Source organism: Triticum aestivum, chromosome 7A (assembly GCF_018294505.1).
Source record: "Triticum aestivum cultivar Chinese Spring chromosome 7A, IWGSC CS RefSeq v2.1, whole genome shotgun sequence".
Taxonomy (NCBI): Eukaryota; Viridiplantae; Streptophyta; class Magnoliopsida; order Poales; family Poaceae; genus Triticum; species Triticum aestivum.
In genome coordinates this window covers 520,908,286-520,933,636 of record NC_057812.1, presented here as the reverse complement: position 1 = coordinate 520,933,636, position 25,351 = coordinate 520,908,286, and the positions used below count along the sequence as shown (strand labels likewise).

Here is a 25,351-nt window from a genome sequence, read left to right as displayed (position 1 = left end):
CTTCATCCGGTTCCATGACGAGGCCACCGTGTGCTAACCAAGAAGACATGCCGAACAAGTGGGAGGACACATCTTTGGACAAGGTGAAGGAGAAAGATGGCAACATCCCGCCATGTTGGTGTGGAGATGTTTGCAAGGTGAAGGTATCCACCGACCAAAATAAATCATGGACGGAAGGGCGGAGATATTTTGTATGCCCGAACTGTGCTTATGATCGTGCACTTCCAACTAACGCCTATGACCAACCACCGGTAAGCTCGAGAAGTAAAATGTTACTATCAAATGTGTGTCAACACTAACAAAAATTTTGTATGCAGTCACCGCCTCCTCTATGCAAGTACTTCACGTGGATAGATCTTGAAGTGCCAGAAGATGTCAAAAAGGACCAATACCAAGATTGTCTTAGGCGGCAACGGCGGTTCGAAGAATCGTTTCGAGGAGGCTTGGGGGAAGAGCGTCGTCAGAAGGAGAGGATGGAGCGGAAGAAACGAGAGGAGGAGAGGGCACGCCAAGCGAAACTTGCTCATGAGGAGGAGAGGGCAAGAAAGCTTGCAAAGGCTCGCGAGGCGCAAGAGGAGGACTCGGCCCGTGACAAGAAGGGGAAATGGCCTCGCTCTACTCAGTAGGGACTTCGCTTCGGTGCACTCGTCGTGAACTTGTGAGGGCATGTGAGATGTTGGTGAACTATCTTCTAGGGCAAGCTGCCATTTGTCATTTTTAATGAATGTGTCGTGAACCATGTCGTAGTAATGTTTGAATTATCTTAAGTTATGAACTCGTCGGCATAAAATTTTTGTCTGTTCAAATTGCTGTGATGATGCAGTCATTGTAAGTATTATGATGTTCCGGTGAAATGAATGTGTTGTCAACTCTGTTTTTGCAGTAAACAACCGTGCAGCGCCCAGAACAAAGGCGATGCACTGTTCTATGCAGCGCCGAATAGACGGGCGTCACACTGTAAAGTGCAGCGCCTTGCTCTGGGGCGCTGCACTATGACTTGGTAATTTTCGTGGATCGTCAGTGCTCAAAGCCTTCTGTGGCCCTATGGGTAGCCATGGCCAGTGAAGCAGCGCCTATGAGACGGGCGCTGCACTGTGAGGTGCAGCGCCTAGGTGTTGGGCGCTGCATAGTACAGTGCAGCGCCTGACTGTCAGGCGCTGCAGTGCTGTTAATTGCCAAACTGCAGAAACAGATTCCATTTTGGCAAATACAAATACTGAACAATTCAACTGAACAAAGACAACATCATTTAGGACAAATACTGAACAAAGACAACTAATAACTTGAACATCACATCATTTAGGACAATTCAACGTTACTATTAGTTCGCAAACACAAATACCACAATAGTAAGAGTTCACCAACATATAACATAACCCAACAAGTTCATCAACCTAACGAAACGGCTACAAGAGAGCACTTCCATAGTAACAAACACTAATGCCTTCCGCGCGTGTTCCTGGTGCCACGCCTGCAGGCAATCTTCTTCTTCCTGGGTGGACGAGCTCCTCTTCCTGCACTTCCTCCTCTGCCTCCGCCTCCGCCTCATGATCCAAGCTAGCCATCCGCGAGGTCCCTACGACCACCTTTGGGTTGCCTCTGTTGACAAAGTCGTTGGGTGTGTACCGGCGTCTGGGCTGCCTAGGCTTGAACACATATGGGGACCGAAGTTGAGCGTCCGCCAAAGTCATGTCATCATCAAGCTCATCGCCCTATCACACAATCAAACAATATGGTGAAGACCGACGTCGTAATCAAGTGAGAATCACATCTAAAGGATTAGTCATACCTCTTGGGTGACCGCACCCTCATCATCCTGATAAGCATATGAGGAACTCACATCGTCCCTCTGATGGTGAGATGAGGGGTCTGATGGTGTACCAGACCTAGAGGCAGATGGTTCATCAATTTCGGGATCACGACAACCGAGAAGATTCGATAACCGCCTTAGCTTCCTAGCCTGACGTTGTAACATGAACAAGTGTGGAAGATATGAAACTCCGCAACATAGACTACCTCTCATAGTGAATGCGATTTGTACCTTGAGGAATGCTCGTAGTGAACCATCATCATTGCCTTTTCCAACCGGTGTTTCCTCCAGAATAGACTGGCTCTCATCAGCTGCTTTCTTGATCTCGGTGCGCTGCGGATGAGAAAGAATGAACACGTTAGCCATTCAAACATGTGTAATACGGCCAACAGGAAAGTAAAGAAGAAACACTTTACCACATAGTTAATCACCGGAACAGCAGGGACTCCATGCCCTACCCTGACATCTCTGTTGTACTTCCCCTTTGATAGATTCTCAAATTTTACGGGTTCTTCAAGAATATCCTCATTATATGCCGGCGGGCATATCTCAACTCGAGTATTTTCAAGAAGCCATCGTATGTAGTTATCAAAAGCAAGTGGACTATGCTCACAAAGCTTGGCGCATGCACTGCTACGAGCTTCCTCCACACAAAGCTGGAAGCGGGTAACGTACGAAGCATGATGCTTGTCCCAGTCCTTTATCTTCCGCTGCCTTCTCCTGTCCAACCTGCATGGTACAAAACCAAACATTAGCAAAATCAAGGAGTGATGATGCTTAGTCAATACGGTTCATGCTCTCTTACCTATGAAGTGCTTTGTCCGTATCCACCCATTCCGGCGGGTGAGGCTGGAACAGACCAAACTGACGACACACGCGATGTGGCAAATGAAACTCAACAGCCCAGTTGCATATCAGTGGGCACCGCATACGCCAGAGATCCCTATCCCGCAAGCACATCGGGGTGATGGTAAACTCCGGGGTGTACCCAAGTCTGTCATCGGCGCCATATGGCTTCCATTCCACCTATGAAATAGGGCAACAATGCAAAGTTGGTGAATTTTTTTCAAGCAAACATGAGAAATGACTGAAGTAATGACCTCGTTACCTGCTCAGGCGTAATCGTGTCCAACTCGGTAACGTACTTCTGGTACATGAGATTGACATCGTTCGTCATCTCGGAAACCACATCCCACTTGTAAGCCCAAGTGGGGCGCCGTAATTCGTCATCTTCATCTTCATACCAAGGATTAAACCTGACGCTCTTCGGGCGTCCAACAGGCAGACGCTCCCAGCTCCATACAAAAAGTAGAAGCATATTACCACCAATGCCTGCACTACCTGTGATCCTGCAACACGCATCGTCCAGCTGCATATGAAAGAAAAACAATGTTAACTTTACAGCAAGCTTGCATTGCTAATGAAGAAATGAGTTGATCACAAAACAGACCAACTACCTGTCGGTACAAGTAGGCAAGAGTCGTTGAACCCCAGCTCCATTTGCTATCGAAGACGGTCAACGCCTTCAGCCACATCCATGGAGCGTTCTTGCCAGTGGAGTCAGGAAACAAAGTCCTCGACACAACATACCACATGTAGACACGAGCATGTGTCTGGATAACGTCATCAATGGCATCCGGAGGGCACGTCACAAAGTGAGTTTGAATCCACGTGAAAGCAGCTCCGGCTGCTTTCCTTTCCTTCTTCTTCTTCTCTTCTCCCTCCTCTACATCAGCCTCAGCCTCGGTAGGAGCCATACCGATAAGAGCAATCATCTGCTCGTGCCACCCATCAGAATCGGTGCTCATACAGAGAGGCATCCCGTTGATAGCAAGACCGGTGATCAACAAGACATCCTCGAGCATCACGGTCATCTCCCCAGTCCGAAGATGGAAACTATGCGTCTCCGGCCTCCACCGATCAGCAAGAGCGGACACCAGTGGAGCGTTCAGATTCGGCGTGGACCGGCTGACCAACTGAATCCACGAGAGTAGTCCTGCCTGCTTGATGTACGGTGTGTACCGCTCATCGTAAGGCATGGCAGGACCAGAGACCCCGTGATACCGAATCTTCAAAGGTTCAAGCTTCTGCAAAAAAAAGTAATGACAAATCTTAGGGCATGTAAATTTCAACTTAAGGCAAAATATTTAGATTACTCGTTATTACCATCTCCTTCTCGCGCATCATGTAGGCCCGGTGTTTCGTGTCGTAGACATCGTCGAGAAGCCAAACCATCCTTACAAAGTTCAAACAATAAACATATATGAGTTCATCTTCATCTCAAATATCGGTATACACTAAACATCTAATATGTGTTCAATTACAAGAATCTCAACATCTCCTTCTCACACAATGAATATGTCATATGTGTTCAAATAAACTCAACATCTAATATTTCAAATAAAATCAGCATCTAATATATATATCTAAAAAAACAAATCATATATCTCTACAAAACTCAACATCTCATTGTTATCTATATAAATAGGCATCTCATATATATATATATATATATATATATATATATATATATATATATATAAACAAAACAATCTAGGGTTTCACTAACAAGAACTATATATTGTGAACTAAGCAATAACACTACGGTACTACCACTATGACTACACATCCTAAATCAAGCAAATCAAGGGTTCCATCAAATTTTGGACAAATCTCTAAAATAACAACAAATTTACGGAGGAAAAGAAAGGGAACGGAGGAGTTTACCTAGTAGGATGGATTGGAGATCGAATCCACGGATCAAATCTTCAGATCTGAGAGGGATGTGGGGGGGGGGGATTCGATGGGGGCGCCGCCGCTGCTCTCTGTCCAGAGAGCGGAGAGGGGGAAGAATTGCCTGGCCGGGCTGGGCCGATGCGCTTTAACTCACTGTGCAGCGTCCAAAAGTTAGGCGCTGCACAATACAAGTGTGGCGCCTAAGTCTGAGGCGCTACAGTGCTGTCTGTGGGGCCACACCTAAACCAGGCTGCCACGCTGGCAGGAGGTTGGACGCCCAAGAAAGAGGCGCTGCATAATAGTGTGTGGCGCCCGACACAAAAAGGTCAGCGGAGTAAAAAAATTTCGGAACGAGGTCAGTTTGTGATTTGATTTGGCCCTTAGATCAAATATGTAATTTCTGCCGCAACTAGAAACCCGGCATTATCGGCTACTACTTCCTGTTGGTCCGTGCCGCCGTCGCAGGCTCGGTCATCACGGCGCGCCGTCGCGTTCGGCTGTTGGCGGTGGCGGCCATGCCCTGCCGGCCGTGTCACTGCACAGCCGCGTGTGCCTGAGGAAGACGACGCCGCAGGCATCCTATCCTGAAGCCGAATCGGTGAACCCAAGGACGTGGGGTTGGCGAGCTAGGCCACGAAACGTGGGTAGAGTGCTCGATATGAAATGGCAAGTGGTGCGTCGGACAGAAGGTGGCAGAGGAGATTCGGTCATGTTTGCTTCTCCACGCTGTGGTCGTCACGGCGGGGATCTCTATGAGGATCCGGGAGACCGAGAGGACCAGTTACCGGAGATGTTTTGTAGCTATTCACTCGCAAGAAGCTGCTGACGGTTCGACTCCATGCGTGGGTTCGCATGTTAATTAACCCGAAATTAAACTCCCGAATGAAACAATCAGCAGCCCCCAGGCTAAGAGAAAAGGCAGGCTTGTGTTATTCCTTTCACCAAGCGTTTTCCTCCTCTCTAAGAAGAGGCTCCCACAGTTCCCCCTCCTTCCATTGACGCCGCAGCCAGTCCGCCCGCCCTTGATGACCTTTGGGCCGTGGAGGTGCGGAACACCCTGGCCTCTCACCGACGGGAGCGACCTCTCTCTCGTTCTTGTTTGGCATAATGTCTTAGTTGGAGCTATGTGGCGATAGCGATGTCTTCTAATATGAATAATGTCTCCCACATCTAATCTCTATTTCAATGTCGAGTCTAGCGTCATCGGAGAGCTTGTGGTGGTGTGTCCCCGTCGGATCTCCTGCGATTCGGTATGTGCTTGTCTTCGGTGGATCTGTTTGGGTCCATTCTTCATTCCTTTTTTCTCATGTGTTTACACATTTGATCCTTTCAACGCTTCTCACTACTAGGGAAAAGCCTAGCAGTAACGCGGATTTTGGGTGTATCAGTAGCGCGGGCGCCCGCACTACTGATACGTCGCCACAGCTAACTTGTAGCAGTAGCGCGTGTTGACACGCGCTACTGCTATACATGGTTAGCTGTAGCGTGCGTTGCAGTACAACGCTACTGCTAATTATCTGTAGCGGGTCTTATACCCCGCGCTACTACTATTACTTTCAAAAGAAAAAATATCTTGATCCCGTGCGTGTTGTCAATGGCAGCAGTTGTTCGATCCAGCGATGGTTGGGGTCGCCGGAGGCATGAACGAGCAGCGGCAGACCAGATTCGGCGGTGGCTGTTGGAGGAGGGCCTGTTTCCATGGAAGAGCAAGGCAGCGGCGTGGGGCTCCTCTTCCCGACCATGCCAGATATGGTCGTCCATGGCGACTACCTGCACGGGCATGGACATGGGATTGTGAGTCAAACCAGAGGGAGAGAGAGAGAGAGAGAAAAAGAAAATCGAGGGAGAGAGGAAGGAGATGGAGGGAGTAGCGGGGCTGGTCACCGGTGGTTAGGTCTCCGGCGTGGTGGCGCGAGGCGGCGGCCGCCTAGACGCCGGTGGAAGACCGGCGAGCTCCTAGACGCCGGTGGCGCGAGGCGGCGCCCTCTTTCGGTGCCATGGAGGAGGAGGGGCGCATGGGCAAGAGGTCAATGTGAGAACGTATGGAGAGAGAGAGGAGGGAGTGGCGGAAGAGAGGAGGGATTTGGGGGGGAGGACGGGTGGGGAAAAGGTGGTGGGTGCGGATTAGCAGTAGCGCGGTACGTAAAACGCGCTGCTGCTAAGGAAGTAGCAGCAACGCGCTTTCGGTACAAACGCTACTGCTAACCGGGACCAAAAATGTGCCCGATTTGAAAATTAGCAGTATCGACCTCAGAAAAACCGCGCTACTGCTATAGCTATAGCAGTAGCGCGGCTCGCGGCACCGCACTGCTGCTAAATGGAGTTGGGTAGGCACTGTCGGTCGATATTTGTAGCAGCGCGGGTTACGCCGAGCGCGCTACTGCTAAGCACTTGTCAGTAGCGGGGTTTCCACACCCACGCTACTGCTAATTAGCAGCAGCGCTCCTTTTTGAGCCACGCTGCTGCTAAGATTCTGTGTATAGGGTTTTCCCTAGTAGTGTCTCTTTATCGATGACGGCTAATGTTTTGGTGCGTCGGTTATGTGGATCCTTATCACGCCGATATTCCCGACTGTCTACTACAAAAGGTTTGCCTGGCTCTGGTGAGGTAGGGGCGTTGACGGCAGCGGGCCTTCGGCTTGCTCCAATGCTTGTAGTCATCGTCAAATGGTCCAACTATTGCTTCTATTTTTTCGCACTTCTGGTGTTCTCTATACTGTCATGACAAATGATGAATAGGTCAGAAGTTTCTCCAAAAAAAGATGTGTTGCGTATTTAAATTTCTTTTTTTGTAGGTATCCGTAAAATATATTTACTTGTGATGAAGGAAGTCGTACTGTTATGAGGTGTGAAATGAAGTTGAAGAAGGTGGCATCATTCATACATATACTACCTATGATAAAACACTAGGCCTTGAAAGGTTAAAGTGTGAAAAAGGCAACCCTAAAGCCATGCTGTTGTATAGCTTTTAGGACATGTACAATGGTAGCATATGGATACAGATACCCCATGACCAAAAGTAGCTTGAGGCATATATATTGATTTTTCTCTCCCAATGCAAGCTACTTATTCTTGTTTGTGGTCGAGGCTCTTTCCTTACTGTTAGAGAATGCGTGTACTAGAGGATCTCTTCTGGAGTTCAAGGTTAACAGAGAGGCTCTGGGTATTTCACATCTCTTGTTTGCCGATGACTGTCTTTTATTTTTCAAGGGGTGCATTGATCAAGCTTTGACAATCAAAAATATTATTGCGACTTATGAGAAGGGGACGGGTCAATTACTGAGCCCAGATAAATGCTCTATCTTGTTCGCCAATAATTGTAGTATGGAGGTCCAAGTGGCTGTTATGGTAATTCTATGCATCACTTCGGAGGGATTTGAGGATAAATATCTTGGGCTCCTGGTGCCACAAGGGAGATTGAAGGCTGGTAAATTTCAATCCACGAAGGAAAAAAGCCCTCAAAATTTTATCGTACTGGATAGAAAAATATGCTTCATGTGGGGAGAAGGAAACTTTGATTAAATCTGTTCTGCAGGTTCTTCCGGTGTACGCCGTGGGTATTTTTAAATTTCCGACACCACTTTGCGAGGAGTTGTCATAAATCATTAGGAATTTCTGGTGGGGTGATGAGGAGAATAGGAGGAAGACTCATTGGCTGGGTTGGGATAAGATGAATAGGCCTAAAGGTGAGGGTGGTATGGGATTCCGGGACCTCGGATTATTTAATTAGGCACTCCTGGCTAAGCAGGCTTGGAGGTTGGTGGTTAATCCTGAATCTCTATGCGTCAAAGTGATTAAGGTAAAATATTATCCGCATGGACATATCCTTGATACGGTTTTGCCGCAGTCAGCTTCACTTACTTGGCAAGGTATTCTGCATGGTTTGGATATGCTTAAATCCGGTGTCATCTGGAGAGTGTGTGATGGGTCTAATATTAATATCTGGAGAGATAACTGGCTCCCAAGATTTTCTAGACTTAAAATTATTGCCAAAAGAATAGGACAAGAGTCAAATGGGTACCAGACTTGATGTTGAGCGGTCCCAGGAGGTGGGATGAAATTTTGGTTAGGCATCTGTTTGATCCATATGATGCGGAGGAGATTTTGAGGTTGTCAGATTTAGTCAAATGGGGATGGTGATTTTGTTGCTTGACATTTTAAAAAAGTGGGGATGTTCTTGGCTAAAAGTGCGTACAAGCTTGCGCTTATCTTGAAGGATAAAAATAGGACGAGGGGCAATATAGTGATGCGGTGTTGGGGGAGAGGAAAATTTGGGATGTCATCTGGAAGGCTAATGTCCCTCAGAAGGTTCGAATTTTTGCGTGGAGGGTTGCATCCAATAGCTTGGCTGTCCAGGTTAATAGAGTGGTGCATCACCAAGCTTCTGTTAGTATGTGCACTATTTGTGGAATGGAGGATGAAAGTACATTTCATTCACTTATCATGTGCCCGAAGGCGGTTGCATTGCGTATGGCCATGAGGGACATATGGGAGTTGCCTGCGGAGGACGTCTTCGGATATACTGGGTATGATTGGCTTATTGTTCTTTTAAGTCAATTGAGCCCTCTTATGCGCGACAAAATTATTTCATTTTTTGGAGAGCCTGTCACTTGAGAAATGACTTGATATTTGGTAAAGGAAATGAATCAGTCTCAGCTTCTGCTAGCTTTGTGGAGAATTACTGGGCGTCTTTTGTTGCGTGTCACTTTGTGCCTCTGGTGGACTCAAAAAATAAAGGAAAAGGTCCCATGGATGGATTAAGTGAAGGAAATATGCCCTAGAGGCAATAATAAAGTTGTTATTTATATTTCCTTATATCATGATAAATGTTTATTATTCATGCTAGAATTGTATTAACCGGAAACTTAGTACATGTGTGAATACATAGATAAACAGAGTGTCACTAGTTTGCCTCTACTTGACTAGCTCGTTGAATCAATGATGTTTATGTTTCCTAACCATAGACATGAGTTGTCATTTGATTAACAGGATCACATCATTAGAGAATGATGTGATTGACTTGACCCATCTAGCTTAGCACGATGATCATTTTGTTTTGTTGCTATTGCTTTTTCCATAACTATACATGTTCCTGTGACTATGAGATCATGCAAGTCCCGAATACCGGAGGAACACTTTGTGTGCTACCAAACATCACAATGTAACTGGGTGATTATAAAGGTGCTCTACAGGTGTCTCCTGTGGTGTTTGTTGAGTTGGCATGGATCAAGATTAGGATTTGTCACTCCGATTGTCGGAGAAGTATCTCTGGGCCCTCTCGGTAATGCACACCACTTTAAGCCTTGCAAGCAATGTAGCTAATGAGTTAGTTAAGGGATGTAGCATTACGCAACGAGTAAAGAGACTTGCCTGTAACGAGATTGAACTAGGTATTGAGATACCGACGATCGAATCTCGGGCAAGTAACATACTGATGACAAAGGGAACAACGTATACCTTTATGAGGTTTGACCGACAAAGATCTTCGTAGAATATGTAGGAACCAATATGAGCATCCAGGTTCCGCTATTGGTTATTGACCGGAGATGAGTCTCGGTCATGTCTACATAGTTCTCGAACCCGCAGGGTCCGCACGCTTAACATTCGGTGACGATCGGTATTACGAGTTTATGTGTTTTGATGTACCGAAGGTAGTTCGGAGTCCTAGATTTGATCATGGACATGACGAGGAGTCTCTAAATGGTCGAGACATAAAGATCGATATATTGGAAGCCTATATTTGGACATCGGAATAGTTCCGAGTGGTTCGGGCATTTTTCCGGAGTACTAGGAGGTTACCGGAACCCCCCGGGGAGAATATGGGCCTTATTGGGCCTTAGTGGAATAAAGGATAGGGAAGGGAAAATAGGGAGGTGCGCACCCCAAGCCCAATCCGAATTGGGAGGGGGGCTGATGGGGTTATATACCTAGGGTAGGGTCATGGACCTGATCCAAGTACCTTACCCAAGGACATCCTTAGAAGAGGTCGCCTTCCAGTCGACCAACGAAGGACTCACTCGACTGACTTGAAGGACTCGACCACGAAGACTCACTCGACCACCAGGAGGTCAAGAGGCACTCTGCACTGCAACGGCCTGTAATTAAGTAGGCTTTATGATAGTAAAGACACTTAATGTGGGGCGTTACCAGTAATGCCCCAGACTTAACTCACCTTAAACCCTCTCCTACGTGGGCTGGCTGGGGTCATGGCGCACTCTATATAAGCCACCCCCTCCACAGGCAGAAGGGTTCGGCACCTTGTAACTCATATACTCATAATCCACTCGACCGCCTCCGGGCTCCGAGACGTAGGGCTATTACTTCTTCCGAGAAGGGCCTGAACTCGTACATCCCTTGTGTTTACAACCTCTCCATAGCTAGGACCTTGCCTCTCCATACCTACCCCCACTCTACTGTCAGGCTTAGAACCACGACAGTTGGCGCCCACCGTGGGGCAGGTGTTTTAGCGATTTTGTGGAGAAGTTGCGATTCTTCCGAGTACTTTCATCATGGTGTCTGCTGGAGTTTTGGTCGGGGGTCAAGAGATCCGTCTCGGCACTCTCACCTTCATCGCCGACGACTCCGCGTGGCTCCAGGAGGCTCCACTCGACGTAGATGCGCTCCTCGTCCGCGGTGCGACGCATTTTCGCGCATGTGTCCGCGGCGTTCTGCTGCGGCAACCGTCGACCCAGTATCGGTCGGCTCCCCCATCGTCCACCCTCCCGGTCTCCCGCCAGCGCAAGCGCTCGGGCCGGTCGAGGCTTCAGCGATGGGTGAGGCACGCGGTGGCTCGCCAATCGGCCACCACCCAAGTTGCGGCAATCGAGCCCGACGAATCCCTCTACGGCTTGTTCGATCTGTCGACTGGCTCCGTAGAGACTGCATCCGAGTGCGGTAGCAGTGATCCAGCGGCGGAAATCTTGATGGTCGACGGGCCCCGCAGTCCCCCTGGCTTCGCCCGTGATGGTGGAGCAGGTGACGGAGGCGACCCCGCACGACGCCACGAAGAGTACCAGCCCGAGCCACTCGACTCTCTGCAAAGAGAGGAACTTCGCCGTAGGAATGTGGATGCCCTGCATACTCCCATCGCAGGAGAAACCCCCGAGGCTCGTGCCTTGGAGGAGGCACGTCTGGCCAATTTGGCCGAGCGCACTCGACTGGAGAATCTTCAGCAAGCACTCGACGAGCGCGCGCGGCAACGAGTTCCCGACACCAGTCGACGTCAACTCTTCCCGCCGACTCAGGTATATCGAACCCCAATCCAGAATTTAGCAGCTGCGACCCGTATAGCAGAGTCCATCCAGCCTTCGCAGTCGGAAGCTGGCAGAGGTTTGCTGCAGATCAGGGATCTGCTCCGGGCACCAGGAGATCAGAATTCAGCCGTGTCTCAGTCACGCAACAGAATTCACAGTCGATCCGTCACTGCGAATACGGTTCAGTCGGCTCACAGCCCCAGATCGCCTCCGCGGCGTGAAGGGCGCGAGAATCGGCGAGATCAATATGGCGACCGACTCGACCGAGATGATAGGCGTCGAGTGCCCAATTCCCCTCCGAGGGGTGGGTCTTACGCTCCTCGGTGGCAAGATGACAGGCGTCAGTACAGTACAGGACGAAGGGTTCCAGTCGACCCCAGAGAACCAGGCTTCGATGCGCGATCCATTATCGTGCAAGGTTTGGTCGACCGGAACAGAGCCCATCGGGGCGGACTCGACAGAGATGCGCCCACAAGCAGTCGAATGCATATTTCTGGTCCTGAATGTTTCAGCAGAGCTATCAGAGCCGCAGTTATCCCTCCCAATTTCAGGTTGGCAACAGGAGTCAGCAAGTTCACTGGTGAGTCTAAGCCTGAAACTTGGCTTGAAGACTACCGAGTGGCAGTTCAGATTGGTGGTGGGAACGACGAGGTGGCCATGAAGCATTTGCCCCTCATGCTGGAAGGTTCTGCCAGGGCATGGTTGACTCAATTACCTCCTAGCAGCATTTACGCTTGGGAAGATCTGTCCCGAGTGTTCATCAGAACGTTTGAAGGGACTTGCAAGCGACCAGCTGGATTGACAGAGTTGCAAGTCTGCGTGCAGAAGGCTAATGAGACTCTCAGAGAGTATATTTAGAGGTGGATCACTTTGCACCACACTGTGGAGAATGTGTCTGATCATCAGGCAGTCTGCGCCTTCAAAGATGGCGTCAAGAACAGAGAACTGAGTTTGAAGTTTGGTCGAACCGGTGACATGACCTTGAGTCGGATGATGGAGATTGCTACCAAGTACGCCAACGGCGAAGAAGAAGACCGACTCCGAAGCGGCAAGCACAAGCCGAGTCAGTCGGAAAAAGGAAACACCAGTCGGAAACAGAAGCGGAAGGCTGAACCGGCAGCTCCTGGAGAGGCTCTGGCCGTGACTCAAGGAAAGTTTAAGGGGAAACCAAAAGGATCCTGGAACCCCAAGAAGGTAAAGGATAAAGAAGGGAACGACGTAATGGATATGCCATGTCACATCCACACGAAGAAAGACGAAGAGGGGAATATCATCTACCCAAAGCACACCACTCGCCAATGTCGACTCCTGATCCAGCAGTTTCAGGGAAAACAGTCTAAGGACAAGGAGAAGGAGTCGGACAAGGCCGAAGACAAGGAGGACAGTGAGGAAGGATATCCACATATCAACTCCACTCTGATGATCTTTGCAGATGTGGAAAGCAGGAGTCGACTGAAAGTCATTAACCGAGAGGTGAACATGGTTGCCCCAGCAAAAGCAAATTATCTGAAATGGTCTCAAATACCCATCACATTCGACCAATCTGATCACCCGACTCATATTGCCACCCCTGGGAGGCAAGCTTTGGTGGTCGATCCAGTTGTCGAAGGCACTCGACTGACAAAGGTGCTGATGGATGGTGGAAGTGGGCTGAACTTGTTGTATGCAGACACACTGAAAGGAATGGGCATTCCGATGTCCCGACTGAGCACTAGTAACATGAGCTTTCATGGAGTTATACCAGGGAAGAAAGCCGAGTCACTCGGCCAAATAGCTCTGGACGTGGTATTTGGTGATTCGAAACATTTTCGCAAAGAAAAGTTGACGTTTGAGGTCGTGGATTTTCAGAGTGCATATCATGCCATTTTTGGGAGACCAGCTTACGCACGGTTCATGGCTCGACCATGTTACGTGTACCTCAAATTGAAGATGCCCGGCCCCAAAGGAGTGATCACTGTCACCGGTGATAGGAAAAAGGCAGAAGAGTGCTTTCAGAAGGGCTCAAAGATTGCCGATTCCCAGGTGACAGCGGTCGAGTTCGAGGAATACAAGCAAAACGCAGATCCGAGTGACTTGCTGCGATCTAAGAAACCCGCCATAGAGTCTGCATTTCAGTCGTCCGGTGAGACGAAGCCTGTTCACATTCACCCGACAGACCCCGATGCAGCTCCGACCCGCATCTCCACAACACTCGACCCAAAATAGGAAGAAGCGCTCATCTAGTTCCTCCGTGAGAACTGGGACATTTTTGCATGGAAGCCCGCTGACATGCCAGGTGTTCCCAGGGGACTGGCTGAGCATCGCCTAAGAGTCGACTCATCTGCAAAACCAGTCAAAGAGCATCTTCGGCGGTCCGCCGTCCAGAAGAGAAAAGCCATTGGTGAAGAAGTGGCTCGACTGTTGGCGGCAGGATTTATCCGAGAGATATACCACTCCGAGTGGCTCGCTAATGTCGTCATGGTTCCCAAGAAGGACAAGTCGCTCCGAATGTGCATTGATTTCAAGCACATTAACCGGGCCTGCCCGAAAGATCATTTTCCTCTCCCTCGCATAGATCAAATTGTTGACTCGACCGCGGGATGCGAGAGGCTATCTTTTTTAGATGCCTACTCCGGGTACCACCAGATCCGTCTGTACGGACCCGACGAGGTAAAAACAGCTTTCATCACTCCATTCGGGTGCTTCTGCTATATCACCATGCTATTCGGCCTCAAGAATGCCGGAGCCACATTTATGCGAATGATTCAGAAGTGTCTACTCACTCAAATCAGTCGGAATGTGGAAGCATATATGGATGATATCGTTGTCAAATCACGAAAAGGTTCTGACCTGCTCGCTGATCTCGCCGAAACATTTGCCAACCTCAGAAGATATGATATCAAGCTCAATCCATCAAAGTGCACATTTGGAGTTCCTGGTGGCAAGTTACTCGGTTTTCTCGTTTCCGAACGGGGAATCGACGCTAACCCAGAGAAGATTGGCACTATTCTCCGAATGAAACGCCCTGTGCGAGTGCACGATGTCCAGAAGCTTACTGGATGCTTGGCCGCATTAAGTCGATTCATCTCACGACTCGGTGAAAAGGCATTGCCTCTTTACCGACTGATGAAGAAGACGGACAAGTTCGAGTGGACTCCAGAAGCTGATGCAGCGTTTGCCGAGCTAAAACTCTGCTCTCCACCCAGCCGGTGCTTGCTGCTCCAATCAGCAAAGAGCCTCTGTTGCTCTATATCGCAGCCACAGGACAAGTCGTCAGTACTGTGCTAACGGTCGAGCGGGAAGAAGAAGGAAAAGCTCTCAAAGTTCAGCGCCCAGTGTATTATTTGTCTGAAGTCTTGACTCCATCCAAGCAGAGATATCCTCATTATCAGAAGCTTGTGTATGGAATATACATGACCACAAAGAAGGTTGCTCATTATTTTTCTGATCATTCCATCACAGTCGTCAGCGACGCTCCACTATCAGAGATTTTGCACAACAGAGATGCAACTGGTCGAGTGGCCAAATGGGCGATTGAACTTCTTCCCCTTGATATCAAGTTTGAGGCAAAGAAAGCCATTAAGTCCCAGGCAATAGCAGATTTCCTCGCCGAGTGGATTGAACAACAGCAGCCGACTGAAGTTCACTCGGAGCATTGGACCATGTTCTTTGATGGCTCTAAGATGTTGAATGGTTCCGGTGCTGGGGTTGTCCTGGTTTCCCCCAGAGGAGATAAGCTCAGATATGTGCTCCAGATTCACTTTGATTCCTCCAACAATGAGGCAGAATATGAGGCCCTCTTATATGGGTTGCGCATGGCCATTTCACTCGGCGTCCGTCGCCTGATGGTCTATGGCGACTCGGATTTAGTGGTCAATCAGGTGATGAAAGAGTGGGACGTGAGAAGCCCAGCCATGACTGGATACTGCAGTGCAGTGAGGAAGCTGGAAAGAAGTTCGAGGGGTTGGAGCTCCATCATATACCCCGACTGAAAAATCAAGCAGCTGATGATCTAGCAAAGATAGGTTCCAAGAGAGAAGCCATTCCGAGTGGTGTGTTCTTGGAGCATATACACACTCCGTCAGTCAAAGAAGATCCTTTCACCGAAGAAACTCCACAGCCCAAGAGTGCCACAGATCCGACTGAAGTTGAAGTCCCAGCGGTGGTCGACTTGATCATGGAGGTTTTGGTGGTCATTCCCGACTGGACAGTTCCGTATGTCGCATATATCCTGAGAAAAGAGCTTCCGGAGGATGAGGAAGAGGCTCGACAGATCGTCCGTCGATCTAAGGCCTTTACCGTAATCAAAGGACAATTATACAGAGAAAGCGTGACTGGAGTTGGTCAGAAGTGCATAACACCAGAAGAAGGTTGACTCATACTCAATGATATTCACTCGGGGACCTGTGGTCATCATGCGTCCTCTCGGACCATCGTGGCCAAAGCATACCGAGCCGGATTTTACTGGCCAAAAGCGAATGAGATGGCAAAAGATATAGTGGATAAGTGCGAGGGATGTCAGTTCTACTCGAATATGTCGCACAAGCCTGCGTCGGCCCTGAAGACCATCCCGCTCGTCTGGCCTTTCGCAGTATGGGGACTGGACATGGTCAGTCCTTTGAGAACAGGACGAAGTGGCTTCACGCATGTACTGGTAGCAGTCGACAAGTTCACCAAGTGGATCGAAGCTAAACCAATCAAGAGCCTTGACACCGGTACTGCTGTTAGCTTCATCAGGGAACTAATATTCAGATATGGAGTCCCGCATAGCATCATTACGGATAATGGGTCGAACTTTGACTCAGAGGAATTCAGAGATTTCTGCAACTCCCAAGGCACACGGGTCGACTACGCTTCAGTCGCCCATCCGCAGTCGAATGGACAAGCAGAGCGAGCTAATGGACTGATTCTTAAGGGATTGAAGCCTCGACTGATGCGTGATCTCAAACACGCGGCTGGAGCTTGGGTCGAGGAACTTCCCTCAGTGCTTTGGGGGCTGCGGACCACACCTAATCGGTCGACCGGAAGAACTCCATTCTTCTTGGTCTACGGAGCTGAAGCAGTCTTGCCGAGTGATCTTCTCCACAATGCTCCTCGAGTTGAAATCTACAACGAAGCAGAGGCTGAACAAGCGCGGCAGGACGCAGTCGACCTTTTAGAGGAAGAAAGGGAGATGGCTCTGATCCGGTCGACCATCTACCAACAAGATTTGCGTCGTTTCCACGCCAGAAATGTGAGAGGTCGAGCCTTCCAGGAAGGGGATTTAGTTCTCCGAGTGGATCAGCACAAACCACACAAGCTTGCTCCTTCTTGGGAAGGCCCCTTCATCGTCACCAAGGTTCTCCACAACGGGGCGTACCGTCTTTACAACGTCGAGCATAATATCGACGAGCCCCGAGCTTGGAACGCGGAGCTACTCCGCCCATTTTACACTTAAGTTTTATCACTCGGATGAGTTGCAATAAAGTACTTCTGTAGTTCATGGACCTCAAAATAATAGTGTCATAGTTCCTCCATAATTTCTGTCACTTTTTATTTTTGTCCAAATAAAATTCCCACTCAGTGGGTGACTTAGCCGCGAATCCGTTTCGCCTAAGTTTGTAAAAATCCTACCGAGTGGTGAGCCAGACTCTCACTCGGAGGCTTAGCTGCGAATTCGTTTCGCCTAAGTTATCAAAATCCTACCGAGTGTAAGCCAGACTTCCACTCGGGGGCTTAGCTGCAGCCCTGTGCTCGCCTAAGTTGTAAAAAAATCCTACCGAGTGAAGAGCAACCCTCTCACTCGGGGGCTTAGCTGCAGTCCAAGCACTCGCCTAAGTTATAAAAATCCTACCGAGCGGAGAGCAACCCTCTCACTCGGGGGCTTAGCTGTAGTCCAAGCACTCGCCTAAGTTACAAAAATCCTACCGAGCGGAGAGCGACCCTCTCACTCGGGGGCTTAGCTGCAGTCCAAGCACTCGCCTAAGTTATAAAAATCCTACCGAGCGGAGAACAACCCTCTCACTCGGGGGCTTAGCTGCAGTCCAAGCACTCTCCTAAGTTATAAAAATCCTACTGAGTGAAGAGCGACCCTCTCACTCGGGGGCTTAGCTGCAGTCCAAGCACTCGCCTAAGTTACAAAAATCCTACCGAGCGGAGAGCAACCCTCTCACTCGGGGGCTTAGCTGCAGTCCAAGCACTCGCCTAGGTTATAAAAATCCTACCGAGCGGAGAGCAACCCTCTCACTCGGGGGCTTAGCTGCAGTCCAAGCACTCGCCTAAGTTATAAAAATCCTACCGAGTGAAGAGCAACCCTCTCACTCGGGGGCTTAGCTGCAGCCTTGTGCTCGCCTAAATTGTAAAAAATCCTACCGAGTGAAGAGCAACCCTCTCACTCGGGGGCTTAGCTGCAGTCCAAGCACTCGCCTAAGTTACAAAAATCCTACCGAGCGGAGAGCAACCCTCTCACTCGGAGGCTTAGCTGCAGTCCAAGCACTCGCCTAAGTTATAAAAATCCTACCGAGTGAAGAGCAACCCTCTCACTCGGGGGCTTAGCTGCAGTCCAAGCACTCGCCTAAGTTACAAAAATCCTACCGAGTGAAGAGCAACCCTCTCACTCGGAGGCTTAGCTGCAGTCCAAGCACTCGCCTAAGTTATAAAAATCCTACCGAGTGAAGAGCAAACCTCTCACTCGGGGGCTTAGCTGCGGCCCAGTGCTCGCCTAAGTTATAGAAATCCTACCGAGTGGTAAGCCGGGCTTTCACTCGGAGGCTTAGCCGCAGCCCAGTGCTCGCCTAAGTGGACTAAAGAATAAGTCGATTGCAGTAAAGGCGCCTTGCTTTGAACCTACAAAAGACATTTCGAGCCAAAGGCAATCATATTCAAGCACCAAATTCAAGTTTGAATCGATATCTAAAGGAACCGAAAGTGCTCAGGCGTTAAGCCTGTTAAGGTTTATCGGTTACAATTCCACTCGGCATACCGAGGCAAATTTAAAGCATCGAGCCAGAAGAAGTTTTTTACCCCTCCTGTGGAGGGCTGGAAGGTGCAACGAATTCATCAAGGTCAATTCCGTCGGCGATCCGAGTGGCAGCTGCAAGGAAAGTTTCCATAAAGGACCTGAAGTCGTGTTTCTTGGTGTTGGCCACCCGAAGAGCCGCCAGCTTCTCTTCTCGCGCATCTTTGCAGTGGACTCGGGCCAGACACAGAGCAACATCTGCACCACACCGAGCCGAGGACTTCTTCCATTCCTGCACTCGACTAGGGATCGTGTTCAAGCGGGTCATCAGCGACTCAAGGTCATTCTGAAGTGTCTCCTCAGGCCAGATCATCGAGTCGATGCAAGATGTGGCGGCCTTCAGCCTTGCGAGATAGTCCACGACAACTGCAACACGAGACTCCAGTCGGAAAACATCCATGGCAACTTCGTCGTTCACCGGAGAATTGACGGGGTCGAGGTTTGGCTCCAGCCGGCTAGTTTCTTCTTCAAAGTTTCGACAAAATTCTGCAAGGATGATCACTAAGTCAAGGAGATGGTCGAATGGAAAAACCACAATTGGAAATGTTTGCCAAGCATAGAGGTTTACCTTCAAGCATAAGAAACAACTTCTTGGCAAGACCACTCAGGAAGGCCTCCAGATCAGTTTTCTTCCCAGTCAATTTGCTGACTTGGTCGGTCAGGGCAGCTTTATCAGTTTTCAGTCGACTGACCTCCTTGTTGGCGATCCCAAGAGCAGCTTTCAGATTGGTATTGTCTTGTTCAAGCTTGGTGACTGAAGCTAACTTCTCGTCAGCAAGCTTGATCTTCTCAGCTAGTTCGAGGTCTTTCTTCTGTTGGGCCTCCCTTACCTTACCTGCAAGTTACAGCAAGATCAAATTTTGAAACAAGCAAGGGGAAAAGCAGTCGTCAGGGTCTCACCAAACATACCTTCGGTCTCCTCCTTTGCCTTTGTCAGCTTCTCCTGAACCAGCTTCAGGCTCAGCTCGAGTTGAGTGTGCTTGTTTTCCAGCTCAGAGTAGCGAGCCACAAGATCACAAGAGTTCTGCGAAGAACCAATCGACTAAATGTCAAATATAATTCACTTCCGAGTGAAAAAGGAAAAAACACACGTTTCTAAGACTACAGCCGAATACAAGCATTCGACCGTAGTCTCGGGGACTACACCCAGTGGGTGCACTCAGCGTGCCCCCACTAATCCTGTTGAAGACAAAATCGATCAGTCGACCTCAAAAAAAAAGAGCGAGATGCATTCTCTAAGACTGTGATCAACTGCAAGCAGTCGACCACAGTCTCGGGGACTACACCCAGTGGGTGCACTCAGCGTGCCCCCACCGGTTTGTGAAATCCAGTCGACATAGTCGACTGACAGAAAGATTGACATCATAAAGCCTAAGGCCGACTGCCAGCAGTCGACCTTAGCCTTGGGGACTACACCCAGCGGGTGCACTCAGCGTGCCCCCGCTAACACGGAGTTTAATCGACACACCCACTGGGTGACTACTATAAATTCCGGAAAGGAAAAGTTTTTGGTAGCATATCCAACAGAACAAACGGTGGTCGACTGACCTGGACATTGCTTTGGAGGGCAGAACTGGCGTCATAAGCTGCCTGGCTCGCATCCCGGATGGTCTTCAACTGCTCCATCATAATTCCCGCCTGGCGTATCGCTTCTTTCGCCGCGCCAGCTTGGTCCTCTAGGACGTGGTGCGTCGTGAAGAGGGAGGGCTGCTGAGCACTCGTCAATGGATCTGCGAAGGACACCGTGTGTCGAGTGGTGTTCTCTTCCTCCGCAGTCAGAATCTCAGGCGCCGTCACATCCTGAGGCACCTTATCGGCGGACGCTTTCCGACTCCTCCTACGCTTCAGTGGTTCTTCATCCTCATCATCATCAGGGAGATCGATAACAACATTGGGTGGAGCTACGGAGAAGAATCAGGATCAGAGATCGCGAGTCAGTCGACTAAGAACGGCGTTAAGAATACAGTACCTGGTTTTGAAGTTGCTGCGTCCTCCATCTCGTGGTCATCAGCCCGGGCTGAGGTTTCAGAAGTAGCAGCACTGCAACTCCAAAGGATCAGTCGACTAACTTCAGCGTCGACCAGAGACAAAGTTCACACAAAATAAGAAGACTTAAGCAGCACGGTTACCCTGATATGGTGGGGATGGACACCTTCATCTTCGGCAGGAGCTTGATCGGCTTCGACGAGGCCGCCCTGGGCTGCTTCGGCGCCTTTTCAGTCGGCACTGGAGAGGTGGTCCGAGGGCGTTTGGTCGACTGAGCAGCGGTCGCAACCCCCTTACCACGTTCAGTCGAAGGGTCGTGGACAAGCTTCGACCGCCTTTCCGAGCGCGGTGGTACGACCTCCTCCTCCAATTCTTCCTCGTCTTCAACGTCATCTTCATCACCGCCATCATCGTCATCATCATCATCATCCTCTGCAACGTCCGAGTCCCATTCCTCCTCTTCCTGGCTCTCGCCCCCACTCGCCTCACCCTCCTCAGTCGGGGCTTGTGCCCCATTGGGCATCGAGTACAGCTCGGTGAGGGCCTAGCAGATATCAAGACAAGGATCAATCGACCAGTCGACAGGATAAACAGAAATAAATGTGAACAAGAACACAGTGGAGAGCAGAGCAAATGTACCTTGTTTGGATCGCTGTTGTGGTTGAGTGGAGGAATCCTTCTGGCTCCGCGTGGGTTATCCTTGTTTCCGGTAACGGCTACCATCCATCTTTCCAGAGTGACGTCGTCGACTGCTTCTGGATGGACTCTAGTCTCGTCTTCAGTCCCACAGTACAACCACATGCAATGACTCCGGAACTGAAGGGGCTGGATGCGACGCCTAAGGAAGACCTCCAGGAGATCCATGCCCGTCACTCCCTCCCGAACCAACTGCATCACGCGCTCCATCAACATCTTCACGTCAGCTTTCTCCTCCGGAATCAGCTTCAGAGAGGAGGGCTTGTTCACTCGGTCCATGGTAAACTGAGGGAGTCCACTCGATTGCCCCGGCGTCGACTGGTCCTGGCAGTAGAACCAAGTCGACTGCCAGCCTCTGACTGACTCGGGAAAGGTCATGGGTGGGAAGGTGCTCTTATTCCTCACCTGGATCCCCAGACCCCCACACATTTGGACGACTCGGGTTCTCTCATCACCTGGGCTCGCCTTCTTCACGGTCTGAGAGCGACACGTGAATATGTGCTTGAACAAACCCCAGTGCGGTCGACAGCCCAGGAAACCCTCACACATGGACACGAACGCGGCAAGATAGGCTATAGAATTTGGGGTAAAGTGGTGGAGCTGCGCTCCGAAGAAGTTCAAGAAGCCACGGAAGAAAATACTCGGCGGCAAAGAAAATCCACGATCAACATGGGTGGCCAAGAGCACACACTCACCCTCTTCTGGCTGGGGCTGCCACTCCTTCCTCGGAAGCCTCGCAGCTCCATGAGGGATCAAGCCCTCGTTGGCCATGTCGAGGAGGTCTTTCTCTGTGATGGTCGACTGGATCCAGTCTCCTTGGACCCAGCCCTTCGGCAGGCGGGATCTGGACGAGGACCCGCCGTGGCTGGTAGATCTCCCCTTCGCCTTCTCCGACGCCGACGCCTTCTTCACACGTTCCAGCACCGCCGTCTTCTCCTTGGCCATGATTGCCGGCGAGATGCGCGTGGGGAAGTTGTGCGGGGGCGAGAGCGAGCGCGCTGGACGGGGACGAAGGGAGCAGAGAGAGAGAGAATGCTGAGGCACAGTACAGAAATCCTCGCCGGGCGCATTTATAAGGTCCCTTTCGAGTGGATGACAGGTGGGCCCGGTCGATCTAATCATATCCGGGAGCAGTTATGCAGACGGGATACGTGGCGAAGAAAGCGGCACGGAGATCGAGGCGTCTATGTCCCGTCCCATCCGAACGCCGCGGTCCGCTCCGCTTCGCGCGCGTCCCCAAATTTCGCATCCCGCGGAATCCGCGAACAGCAGATCAGTCTGTCAGACACGGGATTTCCTGCGATCCGTCGCTCGGAGATCGTCGAAGCCCGAAAGATCACTCGACGAAAGAAGAGAATGGATCGAGTCGACTGAAGACAAGTTGCTCACTGTCGATGAAGAGATTCTTTGGTCCAGAACAGCGCACGACCAGAGCGCAAAGGTTAATCGGAAACGACATCAACTCCTTCCTCACTCTAAGCCTCAATCCATTCGGGGGCTAATGATGGGGTTATATACCTAGGGTAGGGTCATGGACCTGATCCAAGTACCTTACCCAAGGACATCCTTAGAAGAGGTCGCCTTCCAGTCGACCAATGAAGGACTCACTCGACTGACTTGAAGGACTCGACCACGAAGACTCACTCGACCACCAGGAGGTCAAGAGGCACTCTGCACTGCAACGGCCTGTAATTAAGTAGGCTTTATGATAGTAAAGACACTTAATGTGGGGTGTTACCAGTAACGCCCCAGACTTAACTCACCTTAAACCCTCTCCTACGTGGGCTGGCTAGGGTCATGGCGCACTCTATATAAGCCACCCCCCTCCACAGGCAGAAGGGTTCGGCACCTTGTAACTCATATACTCATAATCCACTCGACCGCCTCCGGGCTCCGAGACGTAGGGCTATTACTTCTTCCGAGAAGGGCCTGAACTCATACATCCCTTGTGTTTACAACCTCTCCATAGCTAGGACCTTGCCTCTCCATACCTACCCCCCACTCTACTGTCAGGCTTAGAACCACGACAGGGGCCGGCCGCCCTTTCCTTCCTCCCTCTCTCCTCCTTCCTTCCTCTCCTACTCCTACTTGGAAGGGTTCCTACTTCTACTACGAAAGGGGGGAATCCTACTCCCGGAGGGAGTAGGACTCCCCCAGGGCGCGCCATAGAGAGGGCCGACCCTCCCCCCTCCACTCCTTTATATACGGGGGAGGGGGCACCCCATGGACACACAAGTTGATCAGCTAATCTTTTAGCCGTGTGCGGTGCCCCCCTCCACCACAATCCACCTCGGTTATATCGTAGCGGTGCTTAGGCGAAGCCCTGTTTCGGTAGCATCATCATCACCGTCATCACGCCGTCGTGCTGACGAAACTCTCCCTCGAAGCTCTACTGAATCATGAGTTCGCGGGACGTCATCGAGCTGAACGTGTGCAGATCGCGGAGGTGCCGTACGTTCGGTACTAGGGATCGGTCGATCGTGAAGACGTACGACTACATCAACCGCGGTGTCATAACGCTTCCGCTTACGGTCTACGAGAGTACGTGGATGATACTCTTCCCTCTTGTTGCTATGCATCACCATGATCTTGCGTGTGCGTAGGATTTTTTTTGAAATTACTGCGTTCCACAACAGTGGCATCCGAGCCACGTTTATGCGTAGATGTTATTGAAGGAAATATGCCCTAGAGGCAATAATAAAGTTATTATTTATTTCCCTATTTCATGATAAATGTTTATTATTCATGCTAGAATTGTATTAACCAGAAACACAATACATGTGTGAATACATAGACAAACATAGTGTCACTTGTATGCCTCTACTTGAGTAGCTCATTGATCAAAGATGGTTAAGTTTCCTAGCCATAGACATGAGTTGTTATTTGATCAATGGGATCACATCATTAGGAGAATGATGTGATTGACTTGACCCATTTCGTTAGCTTAGCACTTGATCATTTAAGTTTACTGCTATTGCTTTCTCCATGACTTATACATGTTCCTATGACTATGAGATTATGCAACTCCCGAATACCGGAGGAACACTTTGTGTGCTACCAAACGTTACAACGTAACTGTGTGATTAAAAAGGTGCTCTACAGGTGTCTCCGATGGTGTTCGTGGAGTTGGCATAGATCAAGAATAGGATTTGTCACTTCGATTGTCGAAGAGGTATCTTTGGGCCCTCTCGGTAATGCACATCACTATAAGCCTTGCAAGCATTGTGACTAATGAGTTAGTTGCAGGATGTTGTATTATGGAACGAGTAAAGAGACTTGCCGGTAACGATATTGAGCTAGATATTAGGATACCGATGATCGAATCTCGGGCAAGTAACATACCGATGACAAAGGGAACAACATATATTGTTATGCGGTTTGACCGATAAAGATCTTCGTAGAATATGTAGGAACCAATATGAGCATCCAGGTTCCGCTGTTGGTTATTGATCGGAGACATGTCTCGGTCATGTCTGCATAGTTCGCGAACCCATAGGGTCCGCTTGCTTAAAGTTCTATGACGATTGGTATTATGAGTTTATATGTTTTGATGTACCGAAGGTAGTTCGGAGTCCCGGATATGATCACGGACATGACGAGGAGTCTCGAAATGGCCGAGACATAAAGATTGATATATTGGAAGCCTACATTTGGACATCAGAAGAGTTACGAGTGAAATCGGGATTTTACCGGAGTGCCGGAGGGGTTACCGGAACCCCCGGGGGTTAATGGGCCTTATTGGGCCCTAGTGGAGAGAGAGAGAGGGCCCGGCCAGGGCAAGCCATGCGCCCCCTCCTCCTCTGGTCCGAATTGGACTAGGAGAGGGGGGCCCTTTCCTTCTCCTTCTCCCCCTTCCTTTCCCCCTCCTAGTAGGAGTAGGAAAGAGGGGAATCCT

General features: G+C 49.9%; 1 protein-coding gene across 1 annotated transcript; it reads right to left on the bottom strand.

Moving 5' to 3' along the window:
* Positions 1 to 1,073: 1,073 nt before the first annotated feature.
* LOC123153449 (uncharacterized) lies at positions 1,074 to 4,045 on the bottom strand. The gene is made up of 8 exons (XM_044572568.1): positions 3,977 to 4,045; positions 3,784 to 3,897; positions 3,268 to 3,552; positions 2,919 to 3,179; positions 2,616 to 2,659; positions 2,227 to 2,413; positions 1,587 to 1,703; positions 1,074 to 1,229 (listed from the first exon to the last, which is right to left on the bottom strand). Exons 1-8 carry the CDS (start codon positions 4,043 to 4,045, stop codon positions 1,074 to 1,076), a joined length of 1,233 nt encoding a protein of 410 aa, XP_044428503.1.
* Positions 4,046 to 25,351: the final 21,306 nt, after the last annotated feature.

Bases quoted from the DNA above. Each gene is read 5' to 3' on its own strand.
- LOC123153449 (XM_044572568.1), bottom strand. From the start codon at position 4,045: ATGGTTTGGCTTCTCGACGATGTCTACGACACGAAACACCGGGCCTAC. The intron at 3,898-3,976 runs GTAATAACGAGT...TTTTTTTTGCAG, and splicing joins TGATGCGCGAGAAGGAGATG to AAGCTTGAACCTTTGAAGAT. The intron at 2,414-2,615 runs GTAAGAGAGCAT...TTGTGAGCATAG, and splicing joins ACGGACAAAGCACTTCATAG to TCCACTTGCTTTTGATAACT.